Genomic DNA, 23855 nt, shown 5'->3' with positions numbered 1-23855 from the left:
TGCTCAATCACTGAGCCATGCTGGCTGGGCTGGAGTCAATCTTAAAAGTCCTTATGGACTCATACACACCAACTGAATGTTGCTTCCTTTTGTAAAAGGCTTTTTCAGAAACAAATAGACATATACTAGAATTTCATTTTAGTCAAAAATGACTCCACAGATTGGTGAGTCAAGCAAATGGTGGGCATGAAAACTGTGGCCCTCCTTGGTCAGGGATCTCAGTTGGGTATTTTCCCAACCTGTTTTTCTCTCTCTGTATTATGGCCTCTTAACTGTATGTTTAGAAATACGGCAACAAACATTTGTTCCAGTAACTAGATATGAGCCACAGAATTCACACCTTCAAAAGAGGCCTTACAGTGGCATATTTTCTGGGACAGAATGATGAAATGTTTACTTTTTTTCAAGGTAAGAGAAGGAATTCTAATTTTTTTATTTTTCAATTACAGTTGACATATTAGTTTCAGGTGTACAGTATAGTGGTTAGATATTTATATAACTTACAAAGTGATCACCCTGATAAGTCTAGTACCCACCTGGCACCATACAGAGTTAGCACAATATTATTGGCTATATTTCCTATGCTGCACTTTACATCCTTGTGATTATTTTGTAAACACCAATTTGTACTTTGTAATTCCCCTTCACCTTTTTTGCCCAGCCCCCTAACCCCTCTCCCAACTTGGCAACCATCAGTTTGTTCTCTGTATCTATGAGTTTGTTTCGATGGTTTATTTTGTTTTTTAGATTCCACATATAAGTGAAATCACATGACATTTGTGTTTCTCTGACTTGTTTCACTTAGCATAACACAAGAGGAGGAACTCTTCAATGTGTAGATCAGGTGTGTAACTAGGGGGATCCTGAAAGACGTCGGAGCAAAGAGCGTAATGCACGTTCAAGGAGCACAGAGGCGGCGCTGGGAGAGGATGTAAATGTTCACATGAGCTGAGAGCTGAAGTATTTTTAATAAATCTTCAGATGTGTGTTATGCCTCAAGCTAATCTGCATTCCAAGAATTTCTTTGGAGGACATTTCTCACGTGTTTTAAACTGACTTCAGAAACTTTCCACTCTGCCAGGGAACCCAGATAAGGAGTCTGATGCTGTTAGTTGATTATTGTAGATGAGTTAAAAAAAAAAAGAGAGAACATAACGAGGTGGTGGTACTGACTCCCACACTTATTTATTGAATTGTAATTGAGTAAGTGCTCTTGGGCTTAATAGTTCCAATGTCAGAATTTTATAATTGAGCAGTGACAGCAAGGTGGCAGAGTAGGAAGCCCTGGACCCTCGTTCCCTCCACAAATACTGATTCAGCAGCAATTCATGGACAAATTCCTTTTGTGAGAAATCCAGAATATTATCCAGACCTAAGCACCTAGATAAGATTCTGACATTTTTTAAATGTAAGTTTGAAGTGACCCTAAAACCATAACTTCATATCTATGTTTTTCATTGTTTCGTATATTCAAGTTTATCATTACTTACAGTCTTTGGCCTTTGAGTCCTTGTTTTATTGCCCATAAGATTTGTCTTTAAAAGGTGTTGCTGGGAGTATCTGGATGATGCGGAAGCAGAACTGAGGGAGTACGGAGCCCGAGCTGTAAGGCCTATAATATGAAAAATGTTAAATTATATCTTTGGTTGCAGTGTACAGGCCTAGATTTAATTCATAAATGTTTAAAGCTTAAAGTAGGCATATAACCCAGCTTCATTAATTTTGAATCAAAAATGTCAAAATCTGGATAGAGTCTTTTGCCTAAGGGTCACATGACCAAGTGAAAGCGAAGGAGATGATGGGCGACTGGGGCAGAAGTGGACAGACCGAGAAAACTTCAGGTTAATAGGACTTGGTAATTAACCGGATTTGCAGGATGAGGAAGAGCTCCCAGATTTCTGGCTCAAGCAACTAGATGGATGTTAATTTTATTTTACAATGGATCTTACGATCCTGGCACATGCTCAATAACTAATTGCTGGTTACAGGATTAGATGTGTGGGACATGGATAGATGTGTAGACAGGAAGCAGATAAAGATTAGCTCAAGGTCCCTGAGAAGGTAGGAGAGCACATAGGATCTTGTGCACCAGGATTGGCCAGGGGAGGAAAAGGGCACCTTTTCCATTTTCACAGGAGGAAGGAGAAGCAGCAGTATCGATGTAGGTAGGCTGGGGACAGGAAGCAGAGGGAGTTTTCATCTGATGGCTTTTAACTTCTCTGGGAAGTGGAGAAGGGCAGTGTCTGAAGGTCTGAAGAGACTATATTTAAAATAGTTGCTGCAAAGAGGAGTGTGCTGACCCCACCCTCAGCTCCAGGGGAGAACTGTGAGCTGAGCCTAAGCCCACCAGGCATCTTAGTCTCTGTCTTAAATGCTTTGTTTAAAATTGGGCACATAGCCCTGGCCAGTGTGGCTCGGTTGGTTGGGCATCACCCCGGGCACCAAAAGGTTGCCATTTCCATTCCCGGTCAGGGCACATGCCCAGGTTGCAGGCTTGAAACCACATAGGTAGTATGCAGGAGGCAGCCAATAAATGTTATGCTCTCACATCGAGGTTTCTCTCTCCCTCTCCCTTCCTCTTTCTCTAAAAAATAGAAAAATCATGTGTACAGCTCAGTCAGAGCCCTACTGTTTTATCCCACTCCTGCCTCCTGAGCTTGAACAGAGGGTGAAAGCTACTTGCTTCCCAAGGGGCTCCACCTCCCTACTGCTCCCAGCACTGTCGGCGCCCAGAGATGGAGAGAGAGAAACCAGTCCTCAGGAAATAGTTCAAACCATCAGAGTAACCGAACCCACTCCACTTCTGAACATCTCACAGTTCTGTGAGCCAATTGATTTCATTTTTTCCCTGAAGTGTTTTGAGACTAACTGCGCTAGAACAAGTGATAGTTTCTCAGGAGTTGCAAGATCCTGGGGGATCCATGCCAGTGCCAGGCAAGGAGAGCTTGCCCGTTCCCTCTGCCTTGGCTTCTGGTGTGGGGAGCAGGGGGCTGCTGCTACCAGCCCTGCAGAAAGGAGACCTCACACCGCCCGCCGGCTTTTCCCCTGTGGCTTTGGTAGTAGAGGGCGATGTCTGCCTGTCTCCTTGGAGTGCTGGGTGCTAAACAGACACGTTTGACCTAGTCCCTAGCCTCTGATTAATCGGCAAGTAGGAAGTCCTCAGCAAACCCTCCTCCTGTCATTGCAGAGGGGACAGATGGGGAGCAACTTCTGCCCCTGCCTCCTGGGAAAGAGATTCTCTCTCACTCCTGCCACATCCCCAGGCTTGGGAATTAGCGCTCCCCCACCTTCCTCGCGCTGCATGGTTCCTCATAATTGTGCAGGTGTTGAAGGATATGGGTGGCATTACACAACACACATTAACCCAGAAAGGGATTAAAAAGGTGCTTAGCTGGGCTGGAGGCAGAGGGGAAAGGGAGAGAGAAAAATCCCAGGGTGTGTGGAAAGGACTATGCCACACTCAGGGTCAGTGGCCAAAATAGGGCGCTTGGGTGTCCTTGATGCTCTTCCTCTTTGGGCTGGGTGGCTGGGACAAGGGGCGCCAGCCCTGCTGTCAGGGCTCAGGCAGAGGCAGGGAGGAGGGCCCCTGGGCTTCACCAACAAGCCCAGTCCTGCTTGTCAAGTCTTTGTGATCTTGATCTTTCTGCTTCTGAAAGGCTGTGTTTTCTCCCATCACTCACACTGGTAAGTAGCCAGAAGGAAACATAAAGCACAACACAGGCATGAGAGTGTAGTAGCCAGCATTTGCACACTTAGTGCTTCTATACTGTCTCTACTGTATGCCAGACGTGTTATTTCATTTAACCCTCACAATACACCTTCGAGGTAAGCTATTCCCACTTTAAGAAGAGGCTGATTAACTTGTTTAAGGTCACATGGCAGTAAGTGTCAGGACCAGGGTTTGAACCTTGGGTGTTTTGCTCCAAAGCCCCCGCACTCAATCACCAGGCTGCACTGCAGAACAGAAAAGAAGAGGCATGGCTGATCTTAACAAGAGGCTAGTCATGGTTACTAGTATTTGGTGATGTTTTCAATAGAGCTAGAAGAGAACCTGAAGTCTTCATCTTACAGGGGAGGAAGCGAGTATAGAAACACCCTGGGGTCTGCCCCAGTTCCACGCTGCTTGTGGGCTGCACAGCCCAGAGCGTTGTGCCATTTGTATAAAACTCCTCAAGCTCCCAGCACCCAAGAATCATAATGGCCTTTATGAAGAACATCTCAGAAATGTGGTCATTAATATCCCAAGGCATTGAGATGCTTCAAAATCCAGTGCATTACCCAGTGTTCTTTTTTTTTTTTTTTAAATATATCTTTATTGATTTCAGAGAGAGGAAAGGAGAGGGAGAGAGAGAGCTAGAAACATCAATGATGAGAGAGTCAGTGATCAGCTGCAGCCCGCAACCCAGGCATGTGCCCTGACCGGGAATCAAACCCTGATCGCCTGGATCCTAGGTCGACGCTTAACCGCTGAGCCACGCCCGACTGGGCACCCAGTGTTCTTTAGGTGGCATATTTCACACTCCTGGGACCAGTTTTTATGACTGAAACCATTTAGTACAGAATGACAGTAATTCAAAGAGAAGTAAAGTAGGAAATTCTGTCTGCAAATCAGAATTAAGGTTTATTCATTCATGTGTCATTCATTCATTCAACAAACATCATGGCATACCCACTCAATAACCACTGGGTAGTTATGGCTAGGTCCCTGGGCCCTGAGAGCTTGCCCTAGCCAGAGAAGGGCGTCTGCTTACCTCCAGGTGAGCTCATCGGGACAGAGGATCTCACAGAGTCATTAAGCTGACTTTGTAGCTCTTCTACACACTGGAAAGCGTCCAGTTTCATGCTGCGCTCCTGGGCAAGCTGGCTTCTCATCTGAGGGGAAAGTGCTTGGGAAGCAGAGGTGCTTTCTGGTGGTGCATACATTAGTTCCGGGCTTCCTGGGGAGAGTGTGGGTCCAGGCCACCCCAGGAATACAAGTCTTCATGAAACCCTGGTCAGGCTGAACTCAGCCTTCTGAGAAGAGCTCCAGGAAGGCCAAGAACTTAACCCAAGGGGAGCAGAGGAAGCCCTTGGAACCCCTTATTACCTTATAAAAGCCGGTGTTTAATCACAAGTTATATCTTTTATGTTTATTTTTACCAGAGGGAAGGGGGAAAGGAAGAGCGGGGAGGGCACAGTTCACAGAGGACCTTGTAGGCCAAGCCATGCACCTACCCCAAGGACCCGTAGTATAGGAGTCCCTGAAGGGTTTTAAAGAGAGGAAAGACAATCTCTCTCCTAGATCGCAGTGCTCAGCTCAGCTCCTAGTCTTCAGGAAAATCCCTGGGGCCTGATATAAGGCCAACAACCTGAGGCAACTTCTGTGTTTACTAACGTGGCTCTTCCCAGCACAGCTGACTCAGAGTCCCTGGCCAGAGAGCCGCTAGGTCCAAAGAGCACCTCATCTACACAGATCATGGGCAGTTTTTCTTTTGAAATTTATTTTTATTATCACCTAATTTTTTAATTATAAAAATGTAATAATAATGTAGTGGGTTGAATAGTGTCCCCTCCAAATTTATGTTCACCTAGAACAGGGATAGGGAAAGTTTTTTCTGCCAAAGGCCATTTGGATATTTATAACATCATTTGCGGGCCATGTAAAATGATCAACTTAAAAATTAGCTATGAAAAAAGCTCCTAGATTTGTTAAATTTTGAGTCCCACTCATGGTTGCATTGGTAGGGCCAGACCAAATGATTTTGAGGGCCTCATGTGGCTGGCCACCGGACGTTCCTCAGCCCTGACCTAGAACCTAAAAATGTGACCTTATTTGGAAAGAGTCTTTGCAGATGTACCTCAGTTAAGATGAAGTCATGCTGGTAAGGACAGGCCCTAAATCCATGACCGACGTCCTTATAAGGAGAGAAGAGGGTACATACACACGCGGGGACACAGGGATGAAGCCCACGTGATGAAGGAGGCAGAGAGTAGAGTGAGGCAGCTACAAGGCAAGGAATGCCGAGGATTGCAGGCAGCCACCAGAAGCTAGAAGAGAGGCATGGAACAGACGCCTCCTCAAAGCCTTCTAAAGGAACCGACACCTCGATTTCAGACTTCTGGCCTCCTAATCTGTGGGAGAACAAATTCTTGTTGTTTTAAGCCACCCAGTTTGTGGTAATTTGTTATAGCTGCCCTACTAAACTAATACACAAGCTAATCTCAAAAATTCTACCGCATGTGTTTTAAATCCTATTCCTGTCTGTAGGGACCCAACCAGAAGGCCCCTGAATTTGCAGAACTGTGACCACAGGCTTGTCTTACAAATGTCAAAGGGTGGTTCCTTGTATCTGTGGATGCTTTCAAGTGTAGTTTGACTTTCAGTAGATGATCAGCTCCTCAGAGTTAGGAAAGCATCCTAATACAAATGAGGCCTAAGGTCCCTCTATGTACTTTGAGGATTTGTGTAGGACGCTCATTCCCCATGGATAGGAGCTAGGAGAAACATATCAGGACTCCCTCAGCCAGGCAGAGGCTAAACCAATTTGAAAAATATTAGCAAAGGAAAGAAAATGCTTAATAAGGACCTTGTGTTAGCACACCCCACCCCCACTTCACAGAGGCTTGTACAGTCACACAGTCAGTTAGTGGCAGAGTCAGGATTTGAATTCAGACCCATTTACCTATTTCCAAAGTTGTCCACCTTCACATTCCCAACAAAAAGACAAACAGCCAATATTTATAGAGAGCTGTGTGTCAGTCTCTGCTGTAAGTGCTTCATTTGAATTATCTCATTTAACCCTCCCCCAAATCCCACGAGGTGAGTACCTCACACCCCACTGCACTCACGTAGAAACTAGGAGAGGGGGAAGCCACAGCCCTTACCCGAAGTCACACAGCTGGGGCTTGGGGTGTGAGTCAGGCAGGCTATGGTCTAAATGGCCTCCCCAGGAGCAGGAGGCCGGCAAGGGTATGCATGCTCTCCAAGATTAAAGCGTCAAAATCTGTCCTTGGAGCTCAAGGTTGGAGATGGATTAAAGACGCCACTGCTGGCTGAAGGGGCCCTTTCTTGCTGGCTGAGGGGGGACTGCTCCATGGGGTGGGTGAGCCCACCGACACCTGAGCCGCCAGCAGAGTTGGAGGGGTAGTTTAAAAAGAGCCAATGATTGTTTTTACATACAAATGCTAAAAACATGTATTTATTGAGAGAAACTTCAAAATATGCATTTGACTACTTCTGGAATCCCTGCCATTAAACAAAAAATTATTAACGGGAAGACTTTGAGAAACTACTTTATGAACCTCTGTATTTTTGTGGTGGCTTTTAGAAAAGCATGATTTGTAGGACAAATATGTGACACCAAATTTTTCTTATGGGTTCAGGCATATTTGAGTTTACTTTTCATGAAATAAATGTGAAATTCTAATGTTCTTTTAAAGCTACTCATTTTCTCTCTATTTCTACAAAAAAAAATATTTTCTTTAGTGCTGCCTCAGTTCAATTTTTACCCTTTTTTTGTCATTTATTTTTGTAGAATTTTCCTTACTGATCTTCTCCTTGAGCACTTGAAACATTCCAATAATTTAATTTAATTTTACGGTTTCTCTTTTTAATATCTCTGATGAATTAGTTGATTTATTTAATCGGTGACTACATGGGAAGTGCTGCTCTGAAGGGGCTGTTTCTTTTTCCTGTTGTATGGAATTACATTCTTTGGTTTCCTTTGTTGAAACTTGCATCAATCCACATCTATGTTATATTATATTATTTCCTTGTTTTCCTTTTTCCTGTGGGGTACATTTTAGCAAAACTGTATTGTGTCTGGGAACCACTTTTGCCTCTCTTTTTTGTCTGCAGTTCCAGAAACACCATGAATAAAATCCCCTTATATTAGCTTTCAGAATACTTGCTTTTGCAAATTACTTGTCAGAATTTTCTAAAGGATTCCTGGTTCAAAGATTAGAACCAGGGGGAAATATGTTTTTCAAGTGGGCTGCAAGGATCCCAAGATACTGGTCCTTGAGGTAGTCAAGGCATCATCTCTCACATAAGCAGCCTGGACATTCACCCAGCTTGGGCATAAATATTTATGTTTTCCTAGTGGGCCCAGAAGTGACAAAGGTGGAGAAACACTGCCGTGGGGGGCATGAGAGGCATGGGAAAGACAGGAAGAACAGAAGGGTCCCGGCTGTGGCTCCCTGACGGCTTGCAGGGCGCCGCGACCTCTCCGGAGTTACCTGTCGGAGCTCCCTCTGCAATTTCTTCCTCTGGAGCTGGCCCAGGCTGGCAGCCCGCTCAGCCTCTTCAGTGAGGAGCTGCAGGTGCTGTTCTTTCTGCTCCACATCTTCCAAGAGCTTCTCCATGCTGGAGGTTTTCAGCAAATCCAGCTGCTGCCGGTGGAGAGACTCCCGGGTCACTTGGTGTTCTAACTCTTTCAGTCGTCGGGCCTGTGCAGGAAAAGGCCAAAAGAAAGGAGAGAGGCACAGAGTCTTTCTTCTCAGCACCAGGCAGGCACCTAGAGGTTGGGGGACCTCCACAGGGTCTGGAGGCAGAGCTGTGTGGAGTGCTCCTCGGCTCAGGGTGCCACAGCCCCGCTGCCCTGTCCTGTGCCAGCCAGCAGCAAGGCCACCAAGATGTGGGCCAGCGTGGCACTTATTGTAAGCCCGGAGGCAACAGTTAGGGGGAAAACAAAAAATAAATACACAGCAATCATAGCAGGCAAGTGATAATGCCACTATCCAGTAATACCAGGTCAAATAATGTGAACTTTTAATACCAAAACTTGACGATAATGCGTATGTTACTTAGCTTATTGACCAAATAGTCATATCTGTCACACACTGCATCTGCATCGTCACTGAGCATTTGTCATGAGAGAGCAGGGAAGGGTTAACCTGGGGAGACAGGTGACCCAAGACTTGGAATGAGTGGGGAAGGGAGGTCCTACTCTGGCCTGTTTTGACTTCCTAAACAGCTTTGGGGAAGCCAGGTTCCAGCTGGTTAAAGAAGGAAAACAGTAAAAATTTGGTTCTGTTCTGAAATTTTTCTAATCAGTAGCACCGTAGGTACCAAATGGTCAGCCCCTAATTATACTACTACTACTAATGATTAATATAGCAGGCCTTGGAATAACATCGTTTTGTTCAACATCCTTTCATTATAACGTCAATGAGACGCTGTGGGACCTTAACTCCTGTTTTTATCAATTAGCCTATGGTAAAACTGGTTTTGCTATGCATCGTTTCACTTAAAGTTGTGGAACCTATAGATGTTGTTAAATGAGGACTTACTGTACTTGTATGGTGACTTCCCAGTTTAAATAATTATATACCATAATCAGCTGGTGCACAAGGATGGAGAAATTAGGATCCAAAAGGAACAAATTGTATTTCCCATTTTAAATATGCCCGGCTTTTCTAGTCTGTTATTTAAACGTAGCCATTCTCTCTAAACTGAGGGTCTCTCTGCTTCCTCCATGCTCAGAGGGTTGGCACAGTTATTGAGAGCTTGGACTTGGAAGCACCATTACTTTGGTGCCAGCCCCTACTAAGCAGCAGTAACTTCTGAAATTAAGACTTAGCACGAGTCATCAGGAAAGGGCCTGGGAAGGTCTGCTTGGGGTGTAATGATAACAGCTGGGCACACTCCACGGGCAGAGGGTTGCTGTGGATGGAAAGCACCCTTGGAAGATGAGAGGATCCTGTTCAAGGCAGGGACCCAGGCCCCAAGATGCCTTCCAGGTGAAAAGATCCTCAGAGAAACACACACACACACACACACACACACACACACACACACACACACACACACACACACACACAATCTTAAATAATCTTATGTATAAATAACATTTCACCATCTTAGCCAAATATGAATATACAAAAGCCTTTTGGCCGCCACCCTTGGTTTCTGGGCTGGAAAGGAGGGAGAAGAGAAGCCAAGGTCCAGGCCATCTTCTTCTGGCCGTTCCACGTGCTGTGCCTCACACGTGGAGCCCTGGTGACTGCTACCGGCAGCACCAGTTGCTTCCAGTGGCCGCGTTCAGCTTGCAGAGAGCCACCAAAGAGCGGGAGGATGGGCTTTGGGCTCAGATACCTGGCTCTCCTGCTGCTCGCACATCCTCACGTTGCGGGCCTGCGCCTTGGCCAGGGCCTGCCTCAGGGCCAGTAACTGTTGTCGAAATAGAACCACTTCTTGTTCTGCCATTAGCTTGATGCTCGAACACTCTTTTTTACTTTGTGTAGCTTCCTGTGAACATCCCAAACACAGTGAGATACGAGATGAGTCTCCTTCCCATAGTTCCAGCTCCATCAGCAGCCCCTAAACCGCCCGCCATCCACTGCGCTTTGAACTGCGGGTGGAAGGGAGCTCCAGCTGGTCGCGGCCTCGTGGTTTCCGTTGAGAGCAGTGGGGCAGACCAGAGTGAAGACTTCCAGAAACAGCAAGTAAAAGTTTCCAAACCGCTGTTAATGTGTGCTTTGGTTTCAGTTTACCTTGAAGCAGATTTCCCACTTATATTGTTACTTCATTTTCCTCAGATACTCATGTTCGAAATTCAAAGATTTGAAGCATTTTGAAGAAGCTGCCTCAAGCCCTTGGTAAAGTCTCTCCACCCTTTTTTCCTGTTGTCGCACTAGACTCTCTGATCTGTTTTCCCGTTTGCTTCTTTGCCATTTGCTTCTGGCTCTTTCCATTTCTCTAGAGGCTCTGACATTGCCTGTTCCCTGGGAAAACGCTCTACTGTCAGAGCCTTTAAGATGGTTGGAGCAGCTGCAGCCAAGCCCCCCACCCCCTCTCCCCAGGGCCAGGCCCCCTCCCCATCGCTCACCTTCTGGGCCCTGCTCAGCTGGCGCCGGAATTGAGCCTGCTGCGCAGCCAGCCTCCAGCGGCCCAGGCTCCTCACTTTGCACACCAGGGCCACCAGGCTGCAGTTCTCCTGCTCCAAGTCCTGCAGCTGCTCCTGCAAAGAAGGCTCATTTTCAGAAAAGGCTGCCCCCAACATTTTCTTGGGAGGGCATGAACCCTAACATCAGAGACATGCCTTTCAGAAGATGACAAAACTGTGCCCTTTTAAAATGCCTAATGCATCTCTTTCTCAGGGAAACTGGGCTGGAATGCAAACAGAGAGAGCGGTGGGGTGAGATATGGGGATGAAGTGCTGATATTCCATTGCTAAGTGAAATCACATACTTTGGCTGCGTTTTCTTTCATTCCTTCATCAGGTCTGGCAGAGCCCCATTTTTTCTTTAGGTCCTTCATATGATCCATCCATTCTGTTCTCACTTCGCTGATGAGCTCACAGACTTTCTGGATCAAATTAAGCTGATTCTCACGCAGCTTCTCCTGCAAATTGCAGACTCAAGTTCAGGAAGAGCAGCTGGGGAAGAGTCATTTTGCCTTCTAAAGTGCAGATTTCAGAAATGATTTCACATGAAAAAATCATCCACCCAGACAATTATTTCATCAGGTATTAGCTGGACGTCTCACTAGCAGCCCCTTTAGTGTTGTCTTCAGTCCCCTGGGCTTTGTCATTTGAGAGCCTGCCCAGGTTGTCAGACACTAAGGCAAGTTGAGCGGGCAGAAGAGTGGGAGGTCATAGATGGAACACTGACGACCCGCCCCCATGGCTATTTGGGCATTTAAACTTAGGGATTTTTGCTATCAGGTTGACTCCGAATCTGACCACTGTAGATTAGCCACTAATGGGGAAGTCCATTAAAAATACATAAAGCAGAGGAAGGAATCAGGCTGGCTGCCTTCCTAGTTAGCCTCCAGCCTAACAGAAATCTCCGTATGCAACAGCCAGTTCTGAATGGCTAATGGCAGTGGCTTGTGGTAAAATGAGTTGGTCATTGGTAAGTACTACTGGAGACTCAATGCTCTTGGGTTAGGGGTGAAAGTGGGGTGTGCGATGGTCATTTTAGGCATAGGGCCTCCATCTACAGCTGCTCAGACACCGTGAGAAAGCGACAGGCTCCCACAGTGCTGCGAGCACCCGGGCGCCCATCTCTCCTCTTCTAGATGGGCCTTCACTGACGGGTCAGCAGCTCCCTGGCCCTGGATGTTAGAGAAAGGCTGGTGGGCATTTTGAGGGCTGGAAAAATCTTGAAAGCTGATCCAAATTTGGAATCTGTCCAGTGAGCTTTCTGGAGGTGCCTGCTGCTACCTACAATGGGGTCTGGCCTGGCCCAGAGCACTCTCCTCTTCTGTTTGGATGGTCACTCAATAGACATTGGAAGAAAAGACTCCCCCTTCCTACTCTCAACTGGTAGTAGAGTGAGGAATACAGCAAGTTTCTAAATTATCTGAACTTCACTGTCATGGTAAAGTAATGACAACCCATTGCCGGCTCCTTCCTTATAGAGAAAGCTTAGAGCTGGAGAATTCTTGTGACCACAAAGCCCATTCCGTTGTTGATCCTTCTGTGTGCAGCTACCATGGGGGTCAGCTACACACATTCCTCACAGGGCTGCCCTGGTTTCCGACACAGGCCACTTACTTTTATGTGTAAACATGCCATAAACAAGGTTTTGACCAAATATTCATATTCTTCTTGCACTTCGCTTCTGATTTGCTTTTGGAGATTCAGATTCTCCTCTTCCAAATCCGTGAGTCGGGCTCTCAGAGCAGTGATTTCCATGATCATATTATGACTGAGCTCCACAACCTAGCAGCAGAAACATTTTCTTTACATGGAAGATAATACAGGAATTGCAAACTGCCACTACAGTGTGCACTTTTACTTTGAACCTAATGAAGGAGGTGAATATCTTGTGCAAATGTGGGTGGAAGAATCTAGGTTGGTTTAAGGGTCGCAGAGCAGTGCCAGGCACAGATTAGGTGCTCTATAAGTGGCTGCTGAATGAATGACCCCAGAAGAGACACTGCTAAAGCACTTCATTTGGAGAAAATACTTCAACTATCTTGGCCTCCATCTGAAAAATGGCCTTTCCTTGACATTTCAGCTTAAATACCTCTTCTTTGGAATTGCACCTTAATCGACCTCAAGAGAAAACAAACAATCCCCTCTCCCCAAAACCCAAAAATAACAACAAGAAGAAAAAAACAAATCAATAAAAGTAACAAAAAACACCAAACCAAACAAGAAGCCAGCATTGCTTAAAAAGTGATGGCACAGCCCTGGAGTGTTTCTGCAGTGCACCTTCATTGGAGGGACTTCCACAGGCTGCTCCTGAAGGGCACACAGGAAAGCAACACTCGGAAGTCCCATGTCTGGCTACTGCTGGGACTGTGGATTTGAGAAATGGCGACGAGAAACTTTTTAGTAATAACTGACCTACCTGAGCAGCATTGTCTTCGGGTGGACTCTGAGCTCTTCGTAAAATATCTAATTCCTGAAGAGAAGAAAGTAGCGCACAACTAAACTCATTTACTCTTCCAACCACTGGCTCAGTTTAGTACAAAGTGCTCCAGACACTTCCTACTTGTGTTCATGGAGCTTCATGTAGACCCTTGGGCCCCACGGGGAGCCAGGCCTGTGCTTCAGGATGCCCAGTCCAGCATCAAAAGACAGCACCCACTTCCAGGTATCCACACTGGCGCAGAGGGCTTAGCTATGGGGATAAGTCCAACTGGGGGCAAAAGCCAAGACTCATTGTTTGATATTTTAATGCTTCAGGTGTCCAGACTTTTATGCTTTTCTTAGGTATACACTAAAATTACACTGACTCTCTGATGCAATCCATTTCAAAAAGGGTGCCATCTAGAACAGGAGAAGTGGCTCTTGGATCCTGCCAGTGGGGTCTCATTTTAAGAAATTCTCATCATGAGACTCGGGATGTGCATCCTGAAGACAGCGTTGACTCAAGTGTCCTGGATTCTCTGCTAGACCAGGAATGGCATGAGGTGCCTTGTGTTTGTCAAGGGTGAGAAGGTCAGTTATGCATCTTCCTTGGGGCCAGCTCCCTTGTCACTCACCTCTTATTATATTCTCTGCTAGACACCTCCAAAGCGCACCACCCACTATGGCTGGGGCCATCATCTTTGTGACTGAGAATACCAGACTGAGAAAATGAGCCAACGAGAAGAGAAATTTGGAGAGTGGCATTCATCCTCCGTTCTACACCTCTCCCCACCCTCTGCTTTACTTTCCTCTTCAGAGTGACTCCTGGGCCTCCCTACACACACCTTCCCCATTGCAGTTCTGGTCTCTGGGAATCTACCTGCTCCTTCTGACAGAGCTTCTGCCTCACATGCTTCAACACATGCTCATAACACATGGAGTAGCTCTCGAAGTTGCTGCGTTCTCTTGCCATCACATCAGAGCCCAGGGAAAGGAGGCAGGCCTCGAGGTGGTCTTTGCTGAACGTGATCTGAAAAGAAAGGGGCGTCATTCACAGCCGCTCCAGCAGGGCAGCCTCACCATGCCAGGCTCATGGCACAGGTGGCCTTGCAAGCCTCTCTTCCAGGTCTGCTCTCAACATGCGCAGGACCAGGGACAAGAGTACAAATGGAGGCCCACATACCCTATGTCTAAATATTCTAAATATTTGTAAAGGTTACAAATCAAACTAACAAACCATTAAAATGAGAATGTTTCATTCTCTTACTTTGGAAAATAGGCCTTCAAAAATGACTTGGAAGGCAAGGTTTGAATTTAAACTACTCTGAGTTCTATTATGCTGAAATGTGGTAAGTTGGGAGGAGATCCTCCCTCTCCCCACCCCCAGTTTACAGCATGACCGCCATTTCTTCCCCTCTGGCCTCACATCATACTTCGGGGGGGGGGGGGCGGGGGGGGCTTGCATATAAGCAGAGAGCCCAGCCGTCCACACCCACACACAGCTGCCCTGGATCACCCCTCAGGCCAGGGTGTATACATGGCGGTGAGGTCCACTCTCCCTCTGGGGAGCATGATCTGGGAAAGAAGCCCTGGACTCAAGGAATTCCAGGGTCCCAGGCATTTGAGTGTGGTCTGGAAGGAAGACCAGGAATCTGAGTGTGCATGTCCCTTTGGCTGCATGAATTTCTCACCCTGTGGGGAAGGGTGGGGCTGGAGGAAAGTCAGAAGGCCCTCTGAAGAATGGTGCTTCTGGCAGGGATCCCTCTTCCTCTGGCTGAGGGGCCATACTCTTCAATTCCTGAGCAGTCTCATTCCCTCTCTTTCTCCAAGAGATTTGGCACCCTTCTGAAGAGGTGGCCATTGAGGAACAGAGGAAATGCCCACCCCTTCAGGCAGGCTTAGAGTTTGGCTCTAGAGAGAAATGGAAGGTTGGACAGATCTACCTGACGAGGGCCTGCATGTCCATACGAGTGCTTATGTATGTCTCTGTGTGTCTACATCAGTGAGTGTGTCTGTGTGCATTTGTGGATGTCAGTGCGTGTCTGCGTCTCTCTGTGTATGTCCCTATCTGTATATGTCTCTATGTCTGGGTGTGTCCCTCTAGGAATATCAGTGAGTGTATCTGTGTGTGTATCTGAGGGTCTTATGGGGCCTACTCTGAAACCCAGCCTGCATGCTTGCACGAGCATTATCTATGATATTTCCAGGGTCAGGAGGGCTCCAGGCTCACTGGCAGTCTGCTGCAGAAGCTAGGCTGTCCTTCCAGCCTAGGGTGGTTCCCTGGTTCTGATTCAATTGTCTGGGCAAGGCCCAGGACACTGTCCTATCAGTGCAATCTCAGTGCCTCCACTGACCTCCAGAGAAAGCCCAAGCAGGCTTTGCCAAAGCAAGTGACTGAGGCAAACCAGCAGAGATGGCAAATAGTGCTAAACCCAGTACTGATGGAGTGAGGATGGAAACAATCTAAAGTGCCTAAGAATGGAAAACAGGTTGAATCCATCTCACCCATCAATACAATGAAATACTAAACATCCACCAAATCATACTGTGGACATACATTTATTGACAAAGAAACATATTTATAACATTTAGTCAAGAGAAAAAAGTACACTATAACAAAAGGGCATATAGAATAATCTTATTCTGTTAAAAAAGTACATGAATGAAAAAAGTTATAAAGTTTGAGAGAAAATATGCCAAAATAATAATAGTGGTTATCAATGAGGGTAAGATTATGAGTGTATTTCCTAACACATCATATTTCTATTTTCTAATACAATCATAAAATGTGTATATAATTACAATAGTTATATATAAGTACATATAAATAAAATATATATTAAATAAAAGAGAGTAAAGCTTTTAATAAGATCACCAACCACAGCAGCTTGGCAGGATGAGCTCACTATAAGCAGAATAGAAATACTAGATGAAAACTCCTGCTCATGGGGGATTTTATGAGAATGAACCAGGGAGTCAGGAGAAGGTACCCAGCCTCCCGCACTCACTCTCTAGGGCCTCCTCAAGGAGGAGTGGTGGAGTGGGGTGGAGGCAATCCATCCTGCCCCTGGAAAGTGAGCAGGAGGACAGCCAGAGTTAGCTGCTGAAACCAAGGCAAAGGGAACCAAGATACCATCCCCTGGACCTTGACTTCTTTATGGTGAAAGGGTCAAGGCTACATGAATTTAGTAAGGACAAAGGAAACACACCCTGGTCTGAGTAGAATGAAAGCCTTAAGCCTTGAGACAATATTCGAGGTCAGCAAGGTGTGGCCAGTGGCCCCATCCAGGTGAGCTGGGCCCAGAGCTCGGAGTCAGCTACACTGACCCACTCCTCACTGTCCTGAGCAGCAGCGCTGGGACTCCAGTGTGCGAACAGACCCTCCAGCAGCTCTTTAGCAGGGCAAACACTTCTTAAACGAATGCTGCCATAGCCACTGCAGATATAGGATCCCAAATAGACAGAAATGTAGACTTGACCACAGCGGCTCTCTGCCATCCCCTCTGGGCCAGCGTGACGTTTTACCCAGTAAGGATGAGGAACCCTTGGGTGAGTCACTGTTACACTAAAGAGGAGAGAATGGATAGGACTTGTTGTGAGCATCTCCAGAGGCCAGAGAAATTGTGTCGCTTCCTTCCTTAGTGGCTCTGCTGAGGCCTCAGAAGGCTGGGCTGAAAGATCTGCTCAAGAAGATGGCATGTAGGTGGGTTAGTGTGAAAGCAGGGAGGGATGGTAAGGGCCCAGCCAGAGCATCCGCAGTGGGGACATGGAATGGAGAGCATGTCTATGGTAGGGCAGGCAGGAAGTTGTGACTGACAGGTGACCGAGAGGTCCAGGAAGCTCCTGGAAGTCCTCTCTGCAGGTGAACTTTGATTCTGCAGGCTGCGTCCTTGGCCTTCCAGAAGCAGCACCTGGAGCTACTTGAGCAGCATCTCTTGTGGGCCTACAGCCTATGTGGCTTCTGTTGGCACAATCCTTCTATGAGCTGTCAGAGCAATTTATTTCTTAAAAGCTGTTCTTCAACCCACCACTGCCTTACTAGGTCACTAAAGGTCATCTCTGTGTCAAAATATAGGAGGAGGAGGCTTCATTGGTCAACTTCCCCTCCAAGGCCAGCCCCTGGGTTCCCGAAGAATCCCAGAGTGAAGACTGTTGGCTTAGTGCCTTCCAGTGAGCTGATTCCTTCATCAACACTTAAACTGACCCAGGATGATGGCCCTGGCTGGAAGCTCACCAGGTTGCCCCATGGGCTTTTCTGGAGGGTCAGTGTGAAGGAGAGAGAGTATGCTGAGTGATAAAAATCCAGATTTTTAAAGATTTCAAAGAGTTCAAAGTGAACAAAAACAAGGCCTGTCACATGGCAGCTAGGGGGATGCCTGAAGGCGGCATGTGGGCTTCAGGTGACTGTTAGCCTAATGAGTCAGCCACGACGTGGCTGCCAACACCCGACACGTGGGTAGGTGTTAATCAAGCACAACCCCCGGGTCAAGGGCACTCTGCTGGTCAGATGACTGAATTTAGAGGAGGCTGACCAGGGTGGCGGGGGGTGCTCATGTCAAGTGATGAAGGAAGTGAAGATGGGTTAGTCCGAAGCAGAGGAGGCTGGGCACAGATCCTCCGTGTACTGTGCTTGTGCCATCTGGGCTCTGCACAGAGGACCCAGGTGTGGGGGGAGCCTGGCGCCTGCCCCATTTTGTAGTTCGTGCCCCATGGCCCTGGCAGCAACCTCCTGGAGGAAGGGCTAAGGATTTGTAACCCACCCCCTGCCTGGGTTTGTCCTCCTAGAGCAGGCCCTTGGTTGTAACTTTATGGAGGCTTCACACGTGTTAGCAATGGTGCTAACTGAGCTTCGCTGGCTGCCCTACCTGCCCGCAGATATCTAAAGGCTTGCTGTGCGGGGGCAGAACCATGATCTGTGGTGGCCCATGGACAGAGCTAGGATCCATGGTGGAGATGGTGGGGAGGCTAAATCCAGCTCAGTAAGAGCTTCCAGAAACACGAGCTGCCAGGAATTGGGGGAGGGCCGCTGTCACTGCAGAGGATCCAGAAGAGGCTAGAAGCCCACCGGGCACAGACTTTGCAGGGACCTCACATCATGGGGTCCTGTTATTTCAAGACACTGCAGGCGGACACCAGTCTCTTCAGTGTGCTCTGAGTTTTAGTTGTGCCTGATATGGGTTTGTCCTGTCTCCTAATACCACATTTCTTTCCTCCAGACACTGTCTTCAATGTTGGGATGAAGTATATAGATAGGGGGTGAGCAGATCTTGAGTAACAAACTTTTCGTTTTTATTGTGGTAAAATACAAATAACGTAAAATTTGCCATTTTAGCCATTTTTAAGCATACAGTTGAGTGACATTAAGCATATTCACACTGTTGTGCAATCAAGCTCTAGAATACGTCACCTTGCAAAACTGAAACTCTGTACCTACTGGACACTAACTCTCTCTCTTCCTCTTCTCCCCAGCTGCTGACAACCACTATTCTGCCTCCTGCCTGTGGATCTGACTGCCCTGCTACCTCATATAACTGGAACCATGCAGCATTTGTGCTTTTGTGACTGGCTTATTTTACTTAGCATAATGTCTTCAAGGTTCATCATGATGAAGCACGTGTCAGAATTTCTCTCCGTTTTAAGGAGAGCCACAAGTGTTTCTTAAAAAAAGATTTTCCATTGATTTTTAGAGAGAGAGGAAGGGAGAAGAAGAGAGAAACATCGATGTGAGAGGGAAACCTCAATTAGCTGCCCCCTGCACCCCCCTACTGGGGATGGAGCCCACAACCCAGGCATGTGCCCTGACCAGGAATCCAACTGGCAACCATTCGGTGCACAGGACGAAGCCCAACCAACTGAGCCACACTGGCCAGGGCAGCCACAAAATGCTTTTGACTCAAACGTTTTCCTGAGCCCCACCCTACTCATCTCTGGGCCTCTGGTTGAGGACCTCCGAGCTGCAGGGACCCAAAGCAACCACTTCACCCTTCCTCAGAATACACAGTGTCACACTTGTGTATAACTAAAAGCTTAAAGCAAATACTTGTAAATCATCAAGTTCTGAGGGAAAATGTATCCCCAATGAAGCTTGTGAATTCTCTACCTCATGATTAAGAACTGGAGTGATTATAAAATTATGGGGAATATTTGAAGAGCTTAAAAAATGTAATTTTAGAGAAAACATTGTCATGTAAAAATTTTGCTAAGTCAGGTTTTTAAAAATGGTTGAATTTCAAAGAAAACTGGATTTATGTCTACCTAATGCGCTTATGTTTAATTTGTTAATGATCCTAAAAGCTCTGTTAAGGATAAATGTCTACATATACTCCTGACTTTTTGGCAGAGTCCTTTGATTTAGAAATGCACTTGCTGTCAAGAGTAAAGGGTTCCAAACTCCACAAACTGTGTGTATGTGTGTCGTATGTATTAATTATATACTATATAGAGTTGTTATGGATTCAAATGTGCATACACAGAAAAAGTTGTTGGCACTGGTTTCCTTTGTGGAGAGGAAACGGGATGGTGGAGTGGAGGGTAATGTTACCTTTCTGGGCTAAGTTGTTTTTTTTTCATATCATACATTTAAAAAAGAGTTTTCTAGTGGTAGTATGGGCTGTTTTGGTTTCTCTCTTTAAATATTCTGTACTACAAAATTAACAATAGGAAATGTTGCTAAAAAGAACTCATTCATACACAAACCCCAAGATTACTTTAAGAAACCTGAAATTAACCAACATGCATATTCTAATTTCTCTCCCATCTTTATGAGAAATCAGTCTTTTTCCAAAATTAAAATGGTAACAAGTGATTGCTACTTTGAGTTCAGGCTCAATATTCATATGTTCAAGGGGAGGAAGGGAAGCATTAGGAGATGTGTTTAGGGAAGCGATTGTCAACCTTTTTCATTTCATGACATACATAAAGTTCTGCAGCACACCAAAAAATATATTTTTTGCCAGTCTGACAAAAAGGTAGGTATAATTTTGATTTATTCACACTGGACAGCTATTGTTGTGTTGGCTGCTGTCATTTTTTAATTTGACAATCTAAGGGAAAAGAGGTCAGTGCCCCTGACTAAACAGCCAGGTAGTACATGTTTTAAAATTCTTGAGGCACGCTAGTTGAAAATCATTGATTTAGGGGAAAGTCTTCCTTGTTTGGATTTATGTTAAAAAACCACACACTACGTAATGCCTAATTTTAATACATACCTCTAGTCCACCATCCTGGTAATTCTTCATTAATCTCTGTATAAAATTTTCAACTATTTGTGGACTGATAACTGAAAAGTTTTCTTCCATGACTTGGTGTTTCCAAAGGTCTAGGGGAAGAAACATACCAGCACTAGTATCTTGAAACTTCAACTGAACAACCATTACTGACTATGAAATGGCAACTCTCTGAGACAGCACTGGACACAGCAAGTTGTTATTTCCAAATATACAAAAACTAGTGGGTGAGGTGAGGGAAGGGAGGGGGTGGCTGAGAACACAGGACCTTCCAGAACATGGAAATAAGGAAGATATCTGACAAGATTCCTGATGAAAAGATTTGGAAAAGCACCTCTGAAGACAGTGAGCAATATTGCTACCATAACTAAAAATTCTGAGTCAAATGTTATTGATCCAGCATGACATCTGTTTTCATTAAGTGCCTGTATGTATCTGAACAATTATTTTGGCCTGAAGAGCTATTATATGTATCTGTTTCAGTACATTCCTGGTGTTACAGGCAAAATTAATTTAAATATAGAGTTAATGAAAATATGGGAGGAAATCCAAAAGAGAGAGAAGAGTCACATATTAGAAATGTTGAGAGCAGACAGACTATAAACTTTAGTTCCTGGGTTGAAACCACAACAGGGCTGACACTTCTGAGGCGAGGCATATACACAGTTACTCAGAATAGCATTGTTGCACAGCAAAAGCTTGGAAACAACACTTAAATTGTTGTATATCCTTTGAGTGGAATAGTATGAAGCTGTGAAAAAGAGAGGACTTTCTCCATGTACTGATATGAAAAGAAGCATCGATTGTTAAGTGAAAAATTAAACTTGCAGAACAGTGGATATAAAATGCTATCCTTTATAAGAAAGATATGATAAATATAATAAAATGGGAGGATATCTCCTTAAGCCTGTTCAACATCACTGTTCCAAAAATTTGGCATTCTTCAATATCATCCCTTCTTCCGTTTCCTGAACCATTCAAAATAGCACACATTCTTTTTCCCACCTCATAAAAATCCTCTTCTGGGCCCCACTTCCTCTGTCAGCTATTATCTCATCTCTTTGCTCCCTTTTTAGCAAAACTCTCAGAAAGAGATGTCTACCCTTACTGTGTGTGACTTCTCAAAGTCCTTAAACTCACTCACCCAGCTCACACCTGCACCACTCCAATGGGACTGATTTTTTTATAAACACCAACATGACACCAACACCACCCTGTGACCGTAACATGGCTAAAGCCAGTGGTTTTACTTGACTACCAGCAACATTTCACATGATTTGTCACTTCCTTGTGCTTGAGAAACTTCTATCACTAAACGTTGGGACAACACTCTGTCCCACTTTTCCTCTACCTCACTGCTTGTTCTTTCTAGATCCCTTTTACTGGTTCTCCTTTTCTATTCCCCACCCCCAGCTCTTGACATTAGAGTGTCCTAGGACTCAGCCTTCGGTCAACCTCTTTTTCTACCCACACTCACGCCCTTGGCTAGCCCATCGAGTCTCATGGCTAAATAACATCCATATGCTGACAGTCCTCAAATTTAGACTTCATACCCACTTGGCAGCTCTCCTTGGATGTCTAAAAGGCATTTCAAACTTCACTTGTGCATAATTAAATTTCTGATTTTTCCTCCCCAACTTGCCATCTCAGTTGATGGCAATTCTATTTTTCCAATAGCACAGGTCAAAAATCTTGGAATTATCATGGATTCTTCTCTTTTTCCCATACTTAATACTTAACCCATTAAAGACTACTTCAACAATATACCTAGAATCTGACCACTTAATACCTCCCCTTCTCCCAACCTTGTTTGAGCCACCTTGCTTGGATTATTGCAATAGCTTCCCAATTCCCTCTCCCTTATTGCACTCTTTCTTCCTTCACTGCCCCTTCTTAAAACAGAAGCCAGAAAGATTCTATTAAAATATGTCAGATCATATCACTCAAAATCTTGGGCAGGCTCCCCATTACATTCAGAGTAAACACTGAAATCCTTGCAAGGTCCTGCACAATCTGTTCTCCTTTCACTCTTCCTCACTGGCTTAATCTCCTACCACCCTCCCTCACTCTCTCCATTCCAGCCACACGTGGGCCTTTGCTCTTCCATAAACATGACAGGCATGCTCTGCTTGGGAACTTCATATGAGCTGTTGTTCTGTCGAAATGCTCTTCTTCCAGGCACCCATCTAGCTAACTCCCTCACTTTTTTAAACTTTGCTCAAAACATCACTTTCTCAGTGAAGTCTATCCTCACCACCCTATTGAAAATCACCATGTGCCTCCTTCCAACACCCACAGCACCATCTTCCTTACTCCGTTATCTCCTTATTTCTCATGTTTATTGCTTGTTGTCTGTTTACCCCCTTCTAGATGACGAACTCCATGAGGGTAAGGATTTTTTGCTTCATAACAGTAAGGATGCATCCCTGAAACAGTGCCAAAAATATAGAGGCCGAGAACATAGTATGTGCTCAGTAAGTAGGTATTGAATGAAGGAATGGATTCGTATATGCATAAAACAGCCCTGAAAGGATATATTAAAAACTAACTAAAAGTGGTTAGGTAGGAGGTGGTAGAAGAGGGTCAGTAGTGGCAACAAGACTTCTAAATATATTTTTTTAATATCATTTTGAGTTTTGAACCAGGTTAAACAAATAAAATCAAATTTAAAAATAATATGGCAGTGCTAGCACCATGGAAGGATGTCAACATTCCTTAACTCACATGTGGAAGAGCAAAAGCACATATGCGTGTTAGTTGTGTGGGTAGGACCACTTCCTTGTGCATGGCCCCTGAGGGGTCTTGAAACAAAGAGAGACCCACAGAGTTCGGGGCAGGAGCCAAGCCCCACTCCACTTCCTCTTCTATCAGGGGTGCTGGCCATCAGCAAGAGCACCACAGGGCCACTCCCTGCCCCCAGCTGGCTCTTTCTAATTTCAGATTAGGTTTCTGACTCACACTTTCAGTTTTCTGACAGGACACTCAGTGCACATAAGAGGAAGCATCCTACACAATCTTCCCAGAAATGTGGATATGACAGAGCAGGAGCCTCTGGTATTTGCACTTATTGTGTTATTTATTGAGGGGGGGGAGGGTCCTGTTTTTGAAAATGGGATTTCACGTTTCTTCTACAATTGTCTACTTTCCATAGTAAACAGATAAATCTGATTTGCTTTTCCTTTAAGACAATAAAGGTGGGTAGACCTATCACCACTGTCCTAGCACAACTGAAGCAAAAAATCCAAGAGTTAACGTGCCTGGAAGTTCACACTTCTTAAGATGCTAAGACTTTTATAAATCTAAGGTTTGACAAGACAGAGCTCACGTATATTTCAGACAAGAAATT

The 23855-nt window shown here is 45.4% G+C and overlaps 1 protein-coding gene across 1 annotated transcript in view; it reads right to left on the bottom strand.

The window, feature by feature from the left end:
* LOC107540679 (uncharacterized) overlaps positions 1 to 23855 on the bottom strand; it is a 127653-nt gene that overhangs the window by 1026 nt on the left and 102772 nt on the right. Inside the window, 10 exon segments of the mRNA XM_087817767.1 lie at positions 1491 to 1612; positions 4752 to 4872; positions 8218 to 8427; positions 10076 to 10228; positions 10809 to 10952; positions 11180 to 11323; positions 12480 to 12647; positions 13282 to 13335; positions 14164 to 14313; positions 20492 to 20601. Of these exon segments, the coding sequence (XP_087673893.1) occupies positions 1491 to 1612; positions 4752 to 4872; positions 8218 to 8427; positions 10076 to 10228; positions 10809 to 10952; positions 11180 to 11323; positions 12480 to 12647; positions 13282 to 13335; positions 14164 to 14313; positions 20492 to 20601 (1376 nt within the window).

The sequence above is a fragment of the Miniopterus natalensis genome, chromosome 5, assembly GCF_054644295.1.
Source record: "Miniopterus natalensis isolate mMinNat1 chromosome 5, mMinNat1.hap1, whole genome shotgun sequence".
Lineage (NCBI taxonomy): Eukaryota > Metazoa > Chordata > Mammalia > Chiroptera > Miniopteridae > Miniopterus > Miniopterus natalensis.
Note: the sequence above shows the minus strand (reverse complement) of the source record. Positions and strands in the feature narration are given on the sequence as shown.